General features: G+C 46.4%; 1 protein-coding gene across 1 annotated transcript in view; it reads left to right on the top strand.

Annotated features, from left to right (window-relative positions):
- Positions 1 to 8,896: 8,896 nt before the first annotated feature.
- DDX10 (DEAD-box helicase 10) overlaps positions 8,897 to 15,764 on the top strand; it is a 504,153-nt gene continuing 497,285 nt past the window's right edge. The window contains exon 1 of the mRNA XM_019524793.1: positions 8,897 to 9,109. Within this exon, the coding sequence (XP_019380338.1) occupies positions 8,930 to 9,109 (180 nt within the window). The 5' untranslated portion in view covers positions 8,897 to 8,929. The remainder of the gene's footprint in view (positions 9,110 to 15,764) is intronic.

The following is a 15,764-nucleotide window of genomic DNA, read 5'->3' on the forward strand; positions in this document are numbered from 1 at the left end:
TTCAACTGTCCTTAGGCTGACCAATAGCAGTACAAGCCTTGCATTCTTTTGATAAGGTTAATTTTAACTACGCCACAGGGCCTTACTACTTCCAGGCTTTGCTAAATTTACTAGGCCTTACTTTATACAAGGCCTTACTACATCTTAAATTTTAGGCTCTTAGAAACAACATATAGCTTAGTAATTAAACAAATGACAGAAAAACACTTAGTATAATCTTCATAGAGCCTTCAGCAAGCACCTTTATCACACAGACATAATTTTCAGCTGTCACACCTAGCATCCCAGGATGCTTTGCAACTCTCCTGCAGACCCTCGCACCCTCACAGGGTGGGTGGGCTAGATTTGACCCAAGCTGTCTGCTTCAAAAGTGCAGGGTGGCATACTCTAGCACCCCCTTCTAGCACCCCCACTGCAGGCATGAGACTGTATTTCCGGAATCAAAAGTGAATGTCTGGTACTTTGCTTATCAGTTCAATCTACACATCTTAGACTAAACTGCAAAGATTGAATTGATTCAGCCTCAGGCTTTATGACTGCCTGTACTTGATCATAATGGTCTCTTACTGTTGAGGAAAATGCTGAAGCAAGGCCAACATTTTTTTTAAAGTAGTTTAAAACCAGCATTGATGCAAAAATGTGCATCCTGCTACTGGTGACTCTATGCAACTAAATGCAAAAAAAAAAAAAAATCAAATTTCAAGGCATCTAAGGTAGCTTCTTAAGATACTCTTCATTCAATATAAAGGTAGTTTAAGACAGAGGATGTAATTGGACCAATACAGATATTCTTAAGGTAATATTCAATTTTGAAAGTTTCCAAAACCATCACCTGGATTCTCTTGTCCTTTCAGCAGTATCAGAGATGCTGATGGATTCATAATGGACACCATTGTCTTAGGATACTGCAGACTATCAGAAACATGTTTTTAAATATGCAGTCTTTCAATACTTTTGTCACATTCCTCCGTGGCAGCTTTCAGGACCAGTTGTTCTGTACCACTGAAGTATTAGCACAAAGAGTTCACTATCATGCTGCTACACATCTCAGGGTTTACCTTTTGCAAGGTTCACCAAAATGTGTTTGATTCTTAAGCACCACATCATTACATAGATAAGCAAAATCAGGCCCAGTCTGTGCATGAAACCATTCACATACAGTCCTTAAAGAAGCACATGACTCAGTTACTCCAGTTCACCATGCCCAATAACTCTTCTGATCTGATTCATTAAGTCCTGAGAGGACCTATGCTACAACACCCTTTGGAGATTTGTCTAACACAATGTTCAAGATACCATCAGTACCTTTCTAGGATGACCTTGCAATAAACATAGTTGTGGTTAATCTGAGCTGGACTCCAGAAAGGATCTAACAATCTGTACGTTTTAAGATGAAATAAGAAGGTATTTATTTCTTTTCTGAACTCCTGTGTATAGCCAGGGAAACCACTACTTATTTGGCCAAGCTCCAGCATCAGTAAGGGTGGCACCTAGAGTCTGATTATTATCTGTACAAGGATGGGAAGATACAGTGACAGAGGCCAAAGGCCTTAACTATTCTTGGATGTAGACTTTATCCAGCTGAGCTCTTATGGGTTGGGCAGAGCCGCTGAATAACCTGCCTATCCCCAATGCCAGTCAGTCTTTTTGTACCATTTGTTTTTTCTTCAACCCCTCCTTGGTTCATTTTAGGAGCTGTACTAGTTGGATTCATTGCAGACAGGCATCCACAAACAGAGAATGGGGTGACAGACAGTGTTGAAGGCTTTCCGAAAGTCCAGAAATACTATGTCCACTGCTACCCCTGCATCTAAGGATTTGGTGACCTGGTCATAAAAGGCCACCAGGTTGGTTTGACAGGACCTGCTGCTAATGAATCCATGTTGGTTGCCCCTAAGCATAAGCTCCCCTGCTGGCCCCTCATGGACATGTGCCAGAATAATTCTCTCAAAAAGCTTACCCAGGATCAAGGTAAGACTAACTGGCCTATAGTTTCCCGGGTCCTCCTTCCTCCTCTTTTTGAAGATGGGAACCACATTGGCCCTCTTCCAGTCCTCTGGCACCACACCAGAGAACCACGAGTGCTCGTACAGCCATGCCAGGGGTCCCGCAATGACCTCAGCTAATTCCCTCAGCACTGTGGGGTGGAGATCATCCAGACCAGCTGATTTAAATACATCCAGTCCTGTCTGATCTTCTTCCCAATTGGTCCCATACAGTTCAAAGGTATCAACCAAACATTTTGCTTGTCAGTTGTGATCATAGCCACAACAACACTCTAACACTATTAAAACTGTAAATCTATTACATTTACTGGCCTTCATGTACTAGATTTTGCAAATTGGTCACTGTTAACATAATTTGTTTGTTTAGTTTTAAGAAAAAAGTGCCAAATTAAATCATATTATGTATAGCTGTAATAATTCCCTGGTGTAGCATCATCAGACTTCTGATTCTGTGTGTTCTGCAGAGACCACTATCTCTTGATTTACAGAATGAGGTGTGTTACATTGTAACTCATTGTAACTCAGGGTTGGGGAATGGGTCACTGGGCTAGGTGCTAAACCCAATGTAGTGGTGAGGGACTCGGACCTCTGGTCCTGGGATCTCTTTTCTTTGATGGGGATGGGCCAGTAGGATCATGTGCTAAGTCTGGGGGAGGGTTCAGAGAAGAATTTTGCCCCAAGCTTCTCTGCTATAGCTGTTCTGTCAGATCTCAGGGGTTTCTAGTTCAGTATTTGTGTCTGCTCTGGCAGCTGCATGAGCCCAGCTTTTCAGAAAGTTCATATTTACCACAGTTAGGATTTTAACATGCTGAGCAATGCCCTGAACAATGAATGCATAAAAAGTGAGACTATTATTTTCAAGTTTATATCTCCACACAGCCCAAATGGAAATTAATGGGGCCCTGGAAAAATGCTTATCTCCAACAGCTTGCTCCTGAATTTTGAACACCTGCAGTGAATAATAGACGTGATTCACAATATCCTTTTAAATGGAAAGTGTTTTGCAATTGGGTTACTACCGCATCTCCTTATACCATTATTATTTATTAAGTCATTATTTATTACGCTGCAAATGCAGCCTAATTCTTGACTGGGTATATTATGCCTTTGGAGGAGAACAAGCTCTAGAATATACTATATACTTGACTCTCCCCCTCCTTCCCACTAAGAAATGAAGCCAGGTTTATTCACAAAGATGAGAACGAGCAAGTTTGTTTACATGGACTCTGGTCAATTACTATATAATCAGTTTACACATGCAAATTACATTTATGGGGACACACAAACACACATGCACAGAGAATAATGTGGTTTACAACAATATTCTTCTGCCAAGACCTTTAGGCTGATACATATTTAAAAAAACCCTGTAAAAATAAAATACAGTTGTTATTTCTTACATTTATCTGCTGCAACCTCTCATGTCAGAGCTGCCTCTTCTGGTCCCTGTGCTCTAGTGCATTGCCCCAGGCAGGCACACTCCTTTTCTTCTGTGAACTGCTACCTCAGTGCTGTCCTTTCTCCTCAAGACCAGAGGTGTATTAATGAACTGGGAAAACAACAGAAATAAATGAGTAATATAGTAACCATATTTAGAAATAAACTAATAATATAGTAACTATATTTAAAAAAAATGACTTAACCCACACTGGTCTAAACCTGTTTGAACCAGTGTAGGATGTTGACCTTATAGGCCTGAGCTAATATAATTACATTGCTGTACCTGCATATTCTAAAGAAGATAAGGCCGAACACTTTTCTTACAACATTTAAACTTTCTGACTTGTCTTTATTCATAATTCATTCATTTCATGGTCAAAAGAGACAATTATGCTAATCTTATCTCACCTTCTGCTTAAAAGAATCTTTTCACCCAAAAATCTCTTCATCAAGCCATCAACTTGTAGCTAAATGGGAGCACATCTTTTAGAAACATATCCAGTTAGGATTTAAAAGCTTCATGTGATGGGGAACCTGAGACACAGACATGTGCTAAACTGTCAGCACGAAGCAGCAAAACCCAGAGACCTGGATACCTAGTTTGGATTACCTGAAAATAATTGAACAAATGCTAATAAGGCCATCTCTTTATGGGCTTTTGAAAAACCAAAAGCAGAAGAACAGCTCGCCCTTGTTCCAAAACTCACATTATTAAAAAAATGCATTTTAAAAAAAGGAGCATTAAATGTACTATTGCTCTAATGTTATGTTGTGCATTTCTAGGTAAAATAAGCCTTTTGTCATCTGAACTATCAGTGTTGTATGTGACCCATATCCCCTACCAAGGGACTATGCATTGATTTGACTTGTATGCAGGACTAGGTAGTTTAACTATCCTTTTCCACAGTTATTACAATATTCATTTATTAGTATTTCATGTTTATTTATGCAGGTCTATTACGGCCTCTAGTGGTTCAAGTTTGTATATGTAAAACCTATGTGCTCTTGTACCAAAAGCTTATGTGATGCTAGGAATTGACAAATGATGGAATGCTGCAGTGCAATCTGTGAGAAACAGTGCATTTCAGTGGATAAGGCTTGGGGACTGTATTTCAGGAGCCCAGTTCTGTTGTGTAGATTGATTGCTAACCTTGGGCACTTCTTTGTGCCTCCATTTCCTTATCTGTAAACCAGATAATTTACAAGATGGATGACTACCAAAACCTAGGTGCTCCTAGTACAAAATACTTACATAATAGCATCTGTGGGTGATGTTTTTAGACACCTGTCCCCGCCTGGTGTGCTGGGACCTGCTCTTGGTTATACAAGCCCTTCATTACTTCCCTTATGAACTACAGCAAAGCAATGGGCACAAAGCCATTAGCCCTTACAAAATTCCAGCTAATAAAGAACATAGTTACCTGCCATCTTTGTAAGATAGGCAACTGCAAGCACATATAATCTGTTCTTAGCTGTCTGCCCTAGCCTCCCAGAGAATATCACATTATGCTAGACATTTCCATTTTTATCACCAAGGGATATTCAAGATATCTAAAACTCGCCTGGCTCCACAGACCAGATGAATGGAATAGGACCTATCCATGGGCCAGATAAATAGTGTGGGGCTGGCCCTGCTGGCCAGATTGGGCTCATGGATTCCCCCCCACCTCAGATGCTGGATCCAGCATGTGGCACCCCCTCTGGCCAGAGTGGGTGCTGGATCCAGCCTGCAGGGTCTGTGGGTCTCCCACATGGTGGATCCAGCAGCACTGTACATGATGCCCACTCCAAGATCTGTGCTGCATGCAATGCCTGCCTCAGATTGGCTGGAGCAGGCACTGTGTCCCACTCGTCCCAGATCAGTCAGAGTGGTAGCTATGTACAGCAAGGTGGCAGGTGCCACAGGTGCTAGATCCAGCATGTAGAGGAGTCCCAGATTGGCCTGTACAAGGGCTGCATGCAGTGCAGGTCCTAGAGAGGGTGCTGTGTGCAGCATATGTCTTGGGCCCTGTCACAGGGCCAATCTGGTGCATGCTGGTGTGGCATTTGGGTCAAGCTGAGACCCAGGGCCAGCTCCAGGGGCTGGATGATGTGGCTCTGAAGGCTTGATCCTTGTCCACACACTGCATAGATCACATGCTGGGTGGGTGCATCTTACTGTCTTTTCCCTGTGTGGACTGCACTGATGGCATGTCACCCCCTGCCACGTAAGTTGAATTGTCAGCACATGGATGCTACCCCATTGCTGCATGGGCTATGCAGTCAACACGTGGACCCCTGGACCCTGCCCCAATGCATGGTAGTGGGAGAGGCATCTGCTGGCGCCTATACGGCATATGTTAACCCAGGGCTGCTTACTGAGTTTCGGCAAGCCATCAAGGGCCACATGACAGGCAGCCAGGGGCAGATAAATATTAATTTTATAAATTTTTTAGAATTTTAAAAAATTGGGCCCGCAGGGTGCATTTTGCCTACCCCTGTGTTAACTACTCAGGGGCTGTCTGTGGCCCATAGAGCCCATGATGACCCCTCACGGACCACCAGATGGACAGCTCTGGTCTACCTAGAGCTCCTCTGAGTAGGAGACAGAATCTTCTTGTGGGCTTTGGAATAAATTTCCCCAAAGCACTGAGGACCATCACAATCCTTTCTACTTTACACTTTAAGCGCAAGGCACATTTTTTTGGATTACGTTCTCTTACAAAAAGTGTGTAGTTATGTGCACGCTAAAAAAAAAAGTTCCCAAGAAAACCTACCACACTGCACATGCAATTTTGTCTTTGGACAGGAAAGGAAAAAGGAAGCCACAGATGGAAGATGTTAGCCATGCTGCTTAATGCACTATTTGAAAGTGCTAAGATACTGAAGAGGTAAGAATGTTATAAGATACATGAGTAGGCATTTGGGGCAGGAGAGAAGGGAATCAGATTCCATACCCATTAACACTACAGCTTTTAATCATAATCAGAAGTGAGTTAGAAGCACAGACAGTTCATTAGAAATAACATGGCTCAATTTGTTCTGACACAACCTTGTTTGCTTGTCTATCATAATGCCTATCCTAATGCCCAAACGGATAGCAGAATGCCTTAATGCCTCAACAAGTGGATGGAGTTCCTACAGGACATACATTAGAGCAGCTTAAGCAGCACATGAGGCAATGATCCCTAGGACAATAATTCTCAACCAAGATGCTCTGGCACCCTGGGTTACCTTCAGTGCCTTCTCAGGGTTCAACGTGGTGCCAAGCAATGTTAGCGTTGTTAGTTGTGCAAACATTACAAACTAGATAAATCCAGGGATTTTAAACAAATCCACAGTGTCAAAATCATTCTGACCTGTTGTGGTATTTCTGAGCTCTTTGCAACAAAAAAATTGCGTTATTATTTTTCTGTCGTCAAAAAACAAGTGAAGAAAGCTAAGAGCTGGTATTTTCTGAGGGGTGCCTTAAGTTTAAAAGGTTGAAAACTACTGCTTTAGGATATGCAACTCTACACAAAGCTTAGAGGAAAGAGGGTTGTTCAAACAAGTAGAATGGTTGTCAACACTGGAGAAAATCAACAAAAATACCACAGTGCATTACCAAATACCTCAAGTATACACAACAAAGAGTTTTCATCATATCTGTATTGACTATGAGTGTAAGAAGCCCTATCTCCAGCTGACATAGCTATGCTGGCAACACCACTGATGTGGATGGAGCTTTTATTTAAATTTTCTGTATTCCAAGCCAAATTAGCCAAAACAAATTCCAAATCCGAGACTCAGTCCAGAACCATAAGTGGCCCTACTACCAGCAAACATCCTCCACCCCCACCAGGGGCTTCAGATGTTTCCAGAACTTTTGGTGGGCATCCTACTTGCATGCTGAAGCCCAGAGGCTTGGGGTTCAGATGCCCCTGAATTTTGCTTGCCCTCAGCCATAAGGCCGCAGGAGCAAGCTAGGGAGGAGTCTCCCCTTTCCATAAAATGGGCATAAAGCCAAGACCTTCCCACTCCAGCAGCTAAGTGGGAGGTTTACTATACGTGACCTTGGCAGGTACTATCCCCATGCCAGGAGTGGTTTTCCCCAGGCATGACAAGGAAGACCGCCTCAGTGGTCACGGAGTTTCCCTTCCCAGGCAAGCATATGACTACACTTGATCTGAGCCGACAAGAGGCTGAGAAGCGATGGAGCTACAATGACAAAAGAGTGCTTTTGTCAGTTGAGCTTATGTTGTTTAGAAAAGTGGTATAGCTGTGCTGAGAAATTCTGTTGGCATATGCTGAGTTTCCACTGTCAGCAGTATAGCTACAGTAGCAAAGGCTAGTCCGTAGACAAGACCATAATTACAGAAAAGCAACCATATACCACCAGAAGACACATAATCCCTAGCATCCCACTCTCGTCCACCAACTAGGCATTTATCTATGTTAGTGTTGTATCCTCCAGCTTCCCACTACTGCTACTAGGAATTCAACATCACTTGTGGTGCCACATGGACATGCTAGTAAACCTAGATACCAATGTCTTAATCATGGTATTGTGTAGACTTGGACTGAGCAGAGTGAGCCAACACAATAGTCAAAATAAAAATGCTTATGGGAGCCCTATCTATACTGCCACCAATGGAGCTGGGTGATGTCGCCAGTAGTCTTTTTAAGAAAAAAACACAAGGGTACATGAAGTCACTGTCTTATTTTTGCCTCTCAGAGTAAGGTCCATGTCTTCCTAAACGCTCACAACCATGGTGCCTCAACCTCCTCTCTTCTCACCTGCTGTATTCTTTACTTGTTTCCCCTCTTCTACCTCCCAACTCTCTTCCCACTTCCTGTATTGGCATCATTCTCTCCACTTTTTACACCGCTCTCTGCTGTCCTTCCACAGCCGCACATGAAGTGAAATCCAGGTCATGAAAGCTCGTGCCCTCTATATACCTTAAGTAGTGAGTCTATAAGGTGCCCTGCCTTCTGCTCACCTTCCTTAATAGAAAGTAACAGTGCACGTTAACGTCTCTCCTGGCCCCGGCCTACGCTTCATCTCGACTTTCTGCGCGACCGGAAGGTCCAGGCCAGAGCCTCGGGAGGTTCAGCAGAGCTGCCTTGTGGGACAAGGTTCATTCAGGCCTGTTCAGGACCCGGCCTTCTCTACCACGGAGCTGCTAGGGCTTGGCCCCACCCTCTGCTGCGCTCCTGATTAGCACTGATTTGGGGAGATTCTTTATCCTACAGATCAGAACCGGTGTCAGTCGCGGCTTGCACCCGCCCTACTCCACCAGGCCAGTGCGCTGGCTCATGGCTCACCCCCGCGTGCCGGGGCAGGACACTCTCCGCGCTGCGCACATGGCCACATCCCCGCCCCCTCGTCCCGCATTCCGTAGCAGGGGGCGGAGCGGGGCTGGGTGACGGCATTACTCTGCGCCAGGCCCCACCCCTCCTTCCCTGCGGTGGCGCATGCGCCTGGGGGAGTGTGTGACCCACGCGGATAGCGGGCAGTGGGCAGCATGGGCCGGGTGGGGGACACGGCGGGGCAGGGGCAGGACCCGGTGCGCAGCTTCGAGCGCTGGAAGAAGAAGTACGGCAAGCGGCAGGCCCGGCTGCGGCTGCAGCGCAAGCAGCGCAAGCGGCCGGAGTGGCAGCAGGAGCGGGAGGGTATCGCCCGGCTGCAGCAGCGCTACGCCCAGGTGAGCGGCCGGGCACGGGGGCGGCCTTGGGGCTGGCAGCTGGGGGGCCGAGACGAGGGGCAGCGCTGCCCCGCCGTGCGGAAAGCGGGCCGACCCCAGGGCGGTGCTTCCTAAACTCTTCTTCAGCCCCACCCCGCTTATGGCCCCCTTTCCTCAGCCTGGCCCCTCACTCCCCACCCACAGCCTCCCCCCTCACGCTGATGTTGCAACCCCATTTTGGGGCTATGACCCACAGTTTGGAAACCGCTGCTCTAGGGCAGCGTTTCAAAAATGGGTCGCAAGAATGTATGAAAGGGTCACGAACAAACTTCAAAAAATGGGTTTGCCTTCAAAGAAGATATGGGTGGGAAACAGTGGCTTTTCCCTTGCAGGCTGGCAGCGTTCCAGCCTACATGGGGCTGCTTGGGGCTCCCCCACCCCCTAGCAGGTCGGGAGTGAGGGGCACTGGGTTGGGACTGGCCATTGACATTTACAAATGGGTCCTGGTACAAAAAAGGTTGAGAATCATTGATCTAGGGTGCTTACTACACGCGTGATGCTGGAGCAGCTGTGAGCGGCTCTTGCTGGGCTGGTATGTTTCTGGGCTTGCCTGTTCTTTGCCTGTGAGCCAGGATGTAATTGCCGGTAAAATCAGTCACTGCAAACTGGGGTTGGCTTGCTCTGCATCCATGTTAGTGCACCCGTCCCTTTGTGCTGGGAAAAGATTGTCAGCTGAGAGTTGGAGGTCACAGAGTCATAGAAAAGTAGGGGTAGAAGGGATCTTAGGAGGTCATTTGGTCCAGTGGTTCTTAACTTTTTTTGTACTGATCTGCTAACATCAGCATCCAGTCCTGACCCAGTGCCCCTCATTCCTGAGCCACTGCCCCCAAGCCCTAGCCCCTCAGTGTGTAGGGCATGGGGGGCTCCAAGCAGCCCCTTTCAAGCTGAAATACTGACAGCATGCAAGGGAAAAGCCATGGTTTCCCATGTTTTTCTCCTTTAAAGGAAAATCCATTTTTAAGGTTTGTTCATGACCCTTTCATATATTCTTGTGATGCACTTGTGGGTCGAGAAACACTGATCTACTCCAACCCCCTGCTCAAAGCAGGACCATCCCCAACTAGATCATCCTAGACTAGCTGTTTTAAAAACCTCCAAGGATGGAGATTCCACCACCTCTCTGGGTAACTTGTTCCTGTGTTTTACTACCTTCCTAGTGAGAGAGTTTTTCCTAATATGTAACCTAAACTTCCCTTGTTGCAACCTGAGACCAGTGTTCCTTGTCCTGTCATCTGCCACCACTGAGAACAGTTTAGCTCCATCCTCTTTGGAACCACCCTTCAGGTAGTTGAAGGCTGCTATTAAATCCCCCATCAGTCTTCTCTTCTCCAGACTAAATAAGCCCAGTTTCCTCAGCCTCTCCTCAGAAGTCATGTCCCCTAGCCCCCAAACCATTTTCATTGCCTTTTGCTGGACTCTCTCCAATTTGTCTAAATCCTTTCTATAGCGGGGGGGAACTGAACACAGTACTCCAGATGTGGCATCAGCAGTGCTGAATAGAGGGGAATAATCACTTCCCTCAATCTGTTGGCAACACCATCCTATACAATCCTATAATCTAAACTCTGTGTAAGACCGCCATTAACCCTGACGTAATACCTAGCACCATAACTTGCAACAGGTGAAGCAGGGGAACCACGGCAGCCAACGTTGTGGTTCTGTGAAAATTTGTCATGTCCTAACTAAAACTATTCTAGTTTGTCTTCAGGAGGTCAGGAGTAGCGTGATACCCCCGTTTACACCTGCTACAGATTTATGTCTCCTATGCATTAGTACATGGGTTCTGTTTGGGTTACAATATTGGTTACATTTGTAGTTAAGCAAAACTGTCAATAAATTTTAATTGGTAAGGTAGAAGTTGCAGAATATTTTAAGAAATAGCTGTTAATTGAAAACCGAGCCTACTTATATTTCTCTTGACTGCTGACAGAACAAAACAGGGAGAATAAGAGTTTTGGTTGATGGCTGCTGAATTTCCTAGTGGAGCTAGACTGAGAGAGAGAAATACCCTACTTTCCCTTCTTGGGGAATAATGATCTATTTGAGATGGAAGATAGATTTGTGTGTGAAGCCTATACTTTATGCACTACATTACAATGCTTCTTCCATAAATTGCTTCCTGTTCTGTACGTTAGGGCAGCTGTAAAATGGAGATGATACTTACCTGTTTATATCAAGTGCTTTGAGATCTACTGATTGAAAAAGCATAATATAAGAAACATTACCAGCCATGGTTTTTCAGATAGAAAGTTCTTTGAGATCTACTGATTGAAGCAAACTTAATCTCGTGTTTTTCAGAGGGGATAACTTGAGGACAGCAGAGCTCTGCCTCTCTTGGGAGATATGTAACAATGAGCTAAGGAGAATAGTCGGGGAGGCACTGAGGTCCCAGAGGGGAGGGGAGTCGGGTGCCTAAGAAGAGTGGTTGCTCCTTAAGGAGATGATCCTCCAAGCCCAAAGGAAGGTAATCCTAACATGGATCAAAGGGGGCAGAAGGGTGCAAAAGCCCCCATGGCTCACCAAAAGCATCCGGGAACGTCTCCTAGCTAAAAGGGAGGGAGAGGCCATCACCAGGGAGGACTATACTGCGGTTGCTCAGGGATACAGGGGGGCAGTCAGGGAGGCCAAGGCGGAGATGGAAGTGGGACTAGCTTCCCGGATCAAGGACAACAAAAAGTCCTTTTTTAAATACATAGGGGGCAAAAAGAAGGTACCGGGTAACGTGGGGCCCCTGCAAGACACGCTAGGAAATCTGGTAGTCACACCAGATGACAGAGCTAACCTATTTAACAACTTCTTTGCCTCCATTTTCCTGAGCAGGGACTGGGTCACTCAGGCCCCAGGGGAGGCCCACTTAGGCCAAGGGTCAGGGAGGATCTAGTCAGCGAACTTCTGGAAGGATGGGACGTATTTAAATCAGCTGATCTGGATGATCTCCACCCCACAGTGCTGAGGGAATTAGCTGAGGTCATTGCGGGACCCCTGGCATTGCTTTACGAGCACTCGTGGTGCTCTGGTGTGGTGCCAGAGGACTGGAAGAGGGCCAGCATGGCTCCCATCTTCAAAAAAGGGAGGAAGGAGGACCCAGAAAACTGTAGGCTAGTTAGTCTTACCTTGATCCTGGATAACCTTTTTGAGAGAATTATTCTGGCACGTGTCCACGAAGAGCCAGTGGGGGAGCTTATGCTAAGGGGCAACCAACACGGGTTCATTAGGCAGGTCCTGTCAAACCAGCCTGGTGGCCTTTTATGACCAGGTCACCAAATCCTTAGATGCAGGGGTAGCAGTGGATGTAGTCTTTCTGGACTTTTGGAAGGCTTTCGACACTGTCTCTCAACCCATTCTCATTAAAAAACTGGGGCACTGTGGTGTTGACACCTACACAGTCAAATGGGTCGCCAACTGGCTGGAGGGCCGCACCCAGAGAGTGGTGGTGGATGGGTCATTTTCGACCTGGAAGGATGTGAGTAGTGGGGTCCCGCAAGGCTCTGTCCTCAGGCCTGCACTGTTCAACATCTTCATCAGTGACTTGGACGAGGAGGTAAAAAGCACCCTGTTCGAATTTGCTGATGACACTAAGATGTGGGGGGATGTGGGCATGCTAGAAAGGAGGAATAGGCTGCAATCGGACCTAGATAGGTTACAGAGGTGGGCAGATGAGAATAAGATGGGATTCAACACCGACGAGTGCAAGGTGATGCACCTGGGGAGGAAGAATCAGCAGCATACCTACAGGCTGGGGAACTCCCTTTTCATCAGTGCAGAGGCAGAAAAGGATCTTGGAGTCACCATTGATGCCAAGATGAACATGGGCCGGCAGTGTGGGGATGCAGTTAGGAAGGCCAACCGCACCTTGTCATGCATCCACAGATGCATCTCAGGCAGGTCCAAGGAGGTGATCTTCCCCGTCTACGCGGCACTGGTCAGGCCACAGTTGGAGTACTGTGTCCAGTTCTGGGCGCTGCACTTCAAGAGGGATGTGGACAACATGGAGAGGAGGGCCACTCGCACGATCCAGGGACAGCAGGGCAGGCCCTATGAGGAGCGGCTAAGGGACCTGAAATAACGGTCACAAGCTGGCAGAGGGTAGATTCAGACTAGACATCAGGAGGCGCTACTTCATTGTCAGGGTGGCTAGGATCTGGAACCAACTTCCAAGAGAAGTGGTGCTGGCTCCTACCCTGGGGGTCTTTAAGAGGAGGCTAGATGAACACTTTGCTGGGGTCGTTTTCTCCCAGTACTTTTTCCTGCCAAGGCAGGGGGTTGAACTTGATGATCTGCTCAGGTCCCTTCTGGCCCTTCTAACTATGAAACTCCCAGACATTCAAGTCTGTATATTTCACTTGGATTTGCTCTCTATAGAGGGTGAAGGTAGTTTGTGCAGTGTACCTTATGTAGGAGTCATGCATACTTTATCAGGGGAAATTGAATTAATGAAGGATTTGGCAGTGCTGTTATCTTGGGAGATGTTCTTCCCTTGATCTCTTCACCTTCCCAACCTATTAATTTAAAAACTGCATTTCTGGACATATGCATTTAGTTTCCATCTTTTTTTTTTTTTTTTACTGGGGTTCAAATAATAACACTTAAAGAAGAATCTTACTTTTCCAGTGCACTTCAGGACTAACTTGCATTGGAAAAGTTTAAGATTCTTCTTTGACTCTCATGAGCCTGTTTGATAGAAAACATAGGATTGCTTCCCTGAGCTCCTGAGGGATGTTTTGAACATTTGAGACACTGGTCTGTTCTTGCACCTGATTACCAAATATTAAAAAGTTAAAATATTCATCAAAATGTACACTGTGCAGGGCTCTGGTCAAAATAGTGTCCATTCTACACCTCTAGGAACTCTGAACAGAGCCATTGAGCTTAAAAAGGAATCAAAGGAAGTTTGGCAGATTCTGGGCTGCTGAGTGTCCAATAAGACTGAAAGAACTGGAGCTGTGTAATGACAAAATTAATCCACTTGGTTATTTGTATTCCTGAAGTCCTTCATGGATCCGTTGTATCTGTTGCTGTATTGACAAGTAAAAAACAAAATTTTCTGCCCCAGAAAGCCCACAAGCTAGGTTCATTCTAAGGTGAAATATGCGGATACAGCAACAGATGGCTGAGAAGGGTGGAAGCATAAAGCAACACTACAGATCATACAAAAACATCTCATTTCACTGCTTGCTTAAGCATGTTGGAGAAGCTGTTGAATTGCTTCCCTTGCTTAGCAGGCCTGATTCTCAACATGGATGGTGTCCAGTTTGAAACCTGCATACATAGTGATCTGACTGTGAAGGGGGTAACTAGCTTTTCTGAAATTAAGTGAAGTCCTGTGGAGGAGTTTAGAGTTTATTTTTAAAGTGTCTATTTCAGTGTTGCCTAGCTGTCATGGGGAGTAAATAAATTGAGCCCTTAGGGGGATGTGCTTTATTATCTTTGCTCACAAACTAGCCCTCATAAGTTTAGTGGTTGTGGTAGGCCAGCCTTGCAAAGGAGAAAAGATCGCCAGTGTCTAGGTCAGAGGTTCTCAATTTCTTTAGCTTCAAAGCACCATGGAGTTGTATAAGCCTGCTGACAGGTTGCCCTGTGAGCTGGCCCAGCCCTGCGCAGGTTGGACCCACTACATGCAGGCTGGACCCCGCACTTTACAGTCTCCTAGCAGCCACAGGGGTTAGTCTGTGGCACCACATGTAGCCTTCAACATGGGCCCCTCGTTAACTGCTCTGAATCTCATGGCACCCCAATGAATCACTTAGACACTCACTGAGCTAGAATCTAAATTTTGAAAAGAGATTGAGGGAGCCTTGAGCCTAGAAAGGTTGAGAAACATTGCTTTGGCTTAAGGGTGTCAAATTCATTTGGCTCCATGGGCTGGATGAGCACCCTTGAGCCAGTCTGCAGGCTGGACCAGGACTATGCTCCCTATGGAGCAGCTGTGATGTTGGTGCCTGTGGCATGTCAGCTGGACCCAACACAGCAGGTAGCACAAGGGTCCATTTTGCAGGCTGTGTGGTGCCTCTGTTGCTAGGAGCACATGCAGTGCGGGGTCCAGCCTGCACAGGGCTGGGCCAGCTTGCAGAGTTGGTCAAGCAACCTGTGGGCTGGCATATGCGACTCCATAGGCTGGATATGGCCTGTGGACCATGCATTTGACACACCTGCTCAGCTGGGGCCAGTTAAGAGTGAAGGGGACAGGACCTATCTCTAGTGTATCCTGCTCTTTTCTGTCTCTGCCCTCTGTGCCATCTGGTTTGTACCTGAGGGGAAGGACAGCCCCTACCACCTAGGCTGCTTCTGCAAGGTCTCACAGTGGTGACTGCCCTCATGGCTCTTTCCTTTGGATCTGGGGGCAAGGGAAGAGCAGAAGGAATAAGCTGGACAGCAAAGTGTGGCTCCAGCCCCACTTCTGCCCATGTGCCCATAGCAGTATGCTTCTGGGAGCATGGGGGCAGGCAGCATATGGGTTCTGGGGAGGGCAGCGGGGGAGAAGAGAAGCTGATGCAGGCACTGCTGGGGTAGTTGGGGCAGATGCAAGGCATTGGACTGGGGGAGAAGAACTTTTACCTTCTCAAACCGGGGGTGGCATGGCACCTTTAAAGGGATCTTGTAGCATCCTGTTGGAGAA

This window comes from Gavialis gangeticus, unplaced genomic scaffold (genome assembly GCF_001723915.1).
Source record: "Gavialis gangeticus isolate Ggan-Ray unplaced genomic scaffold, GavGan_comp1, whole genome shotgun sequence".
NCBI lineage: Eukaryota > Metazoa > Chordata > Crocodylia > Gavialidae > Gavialis > Gavialis gangeticus.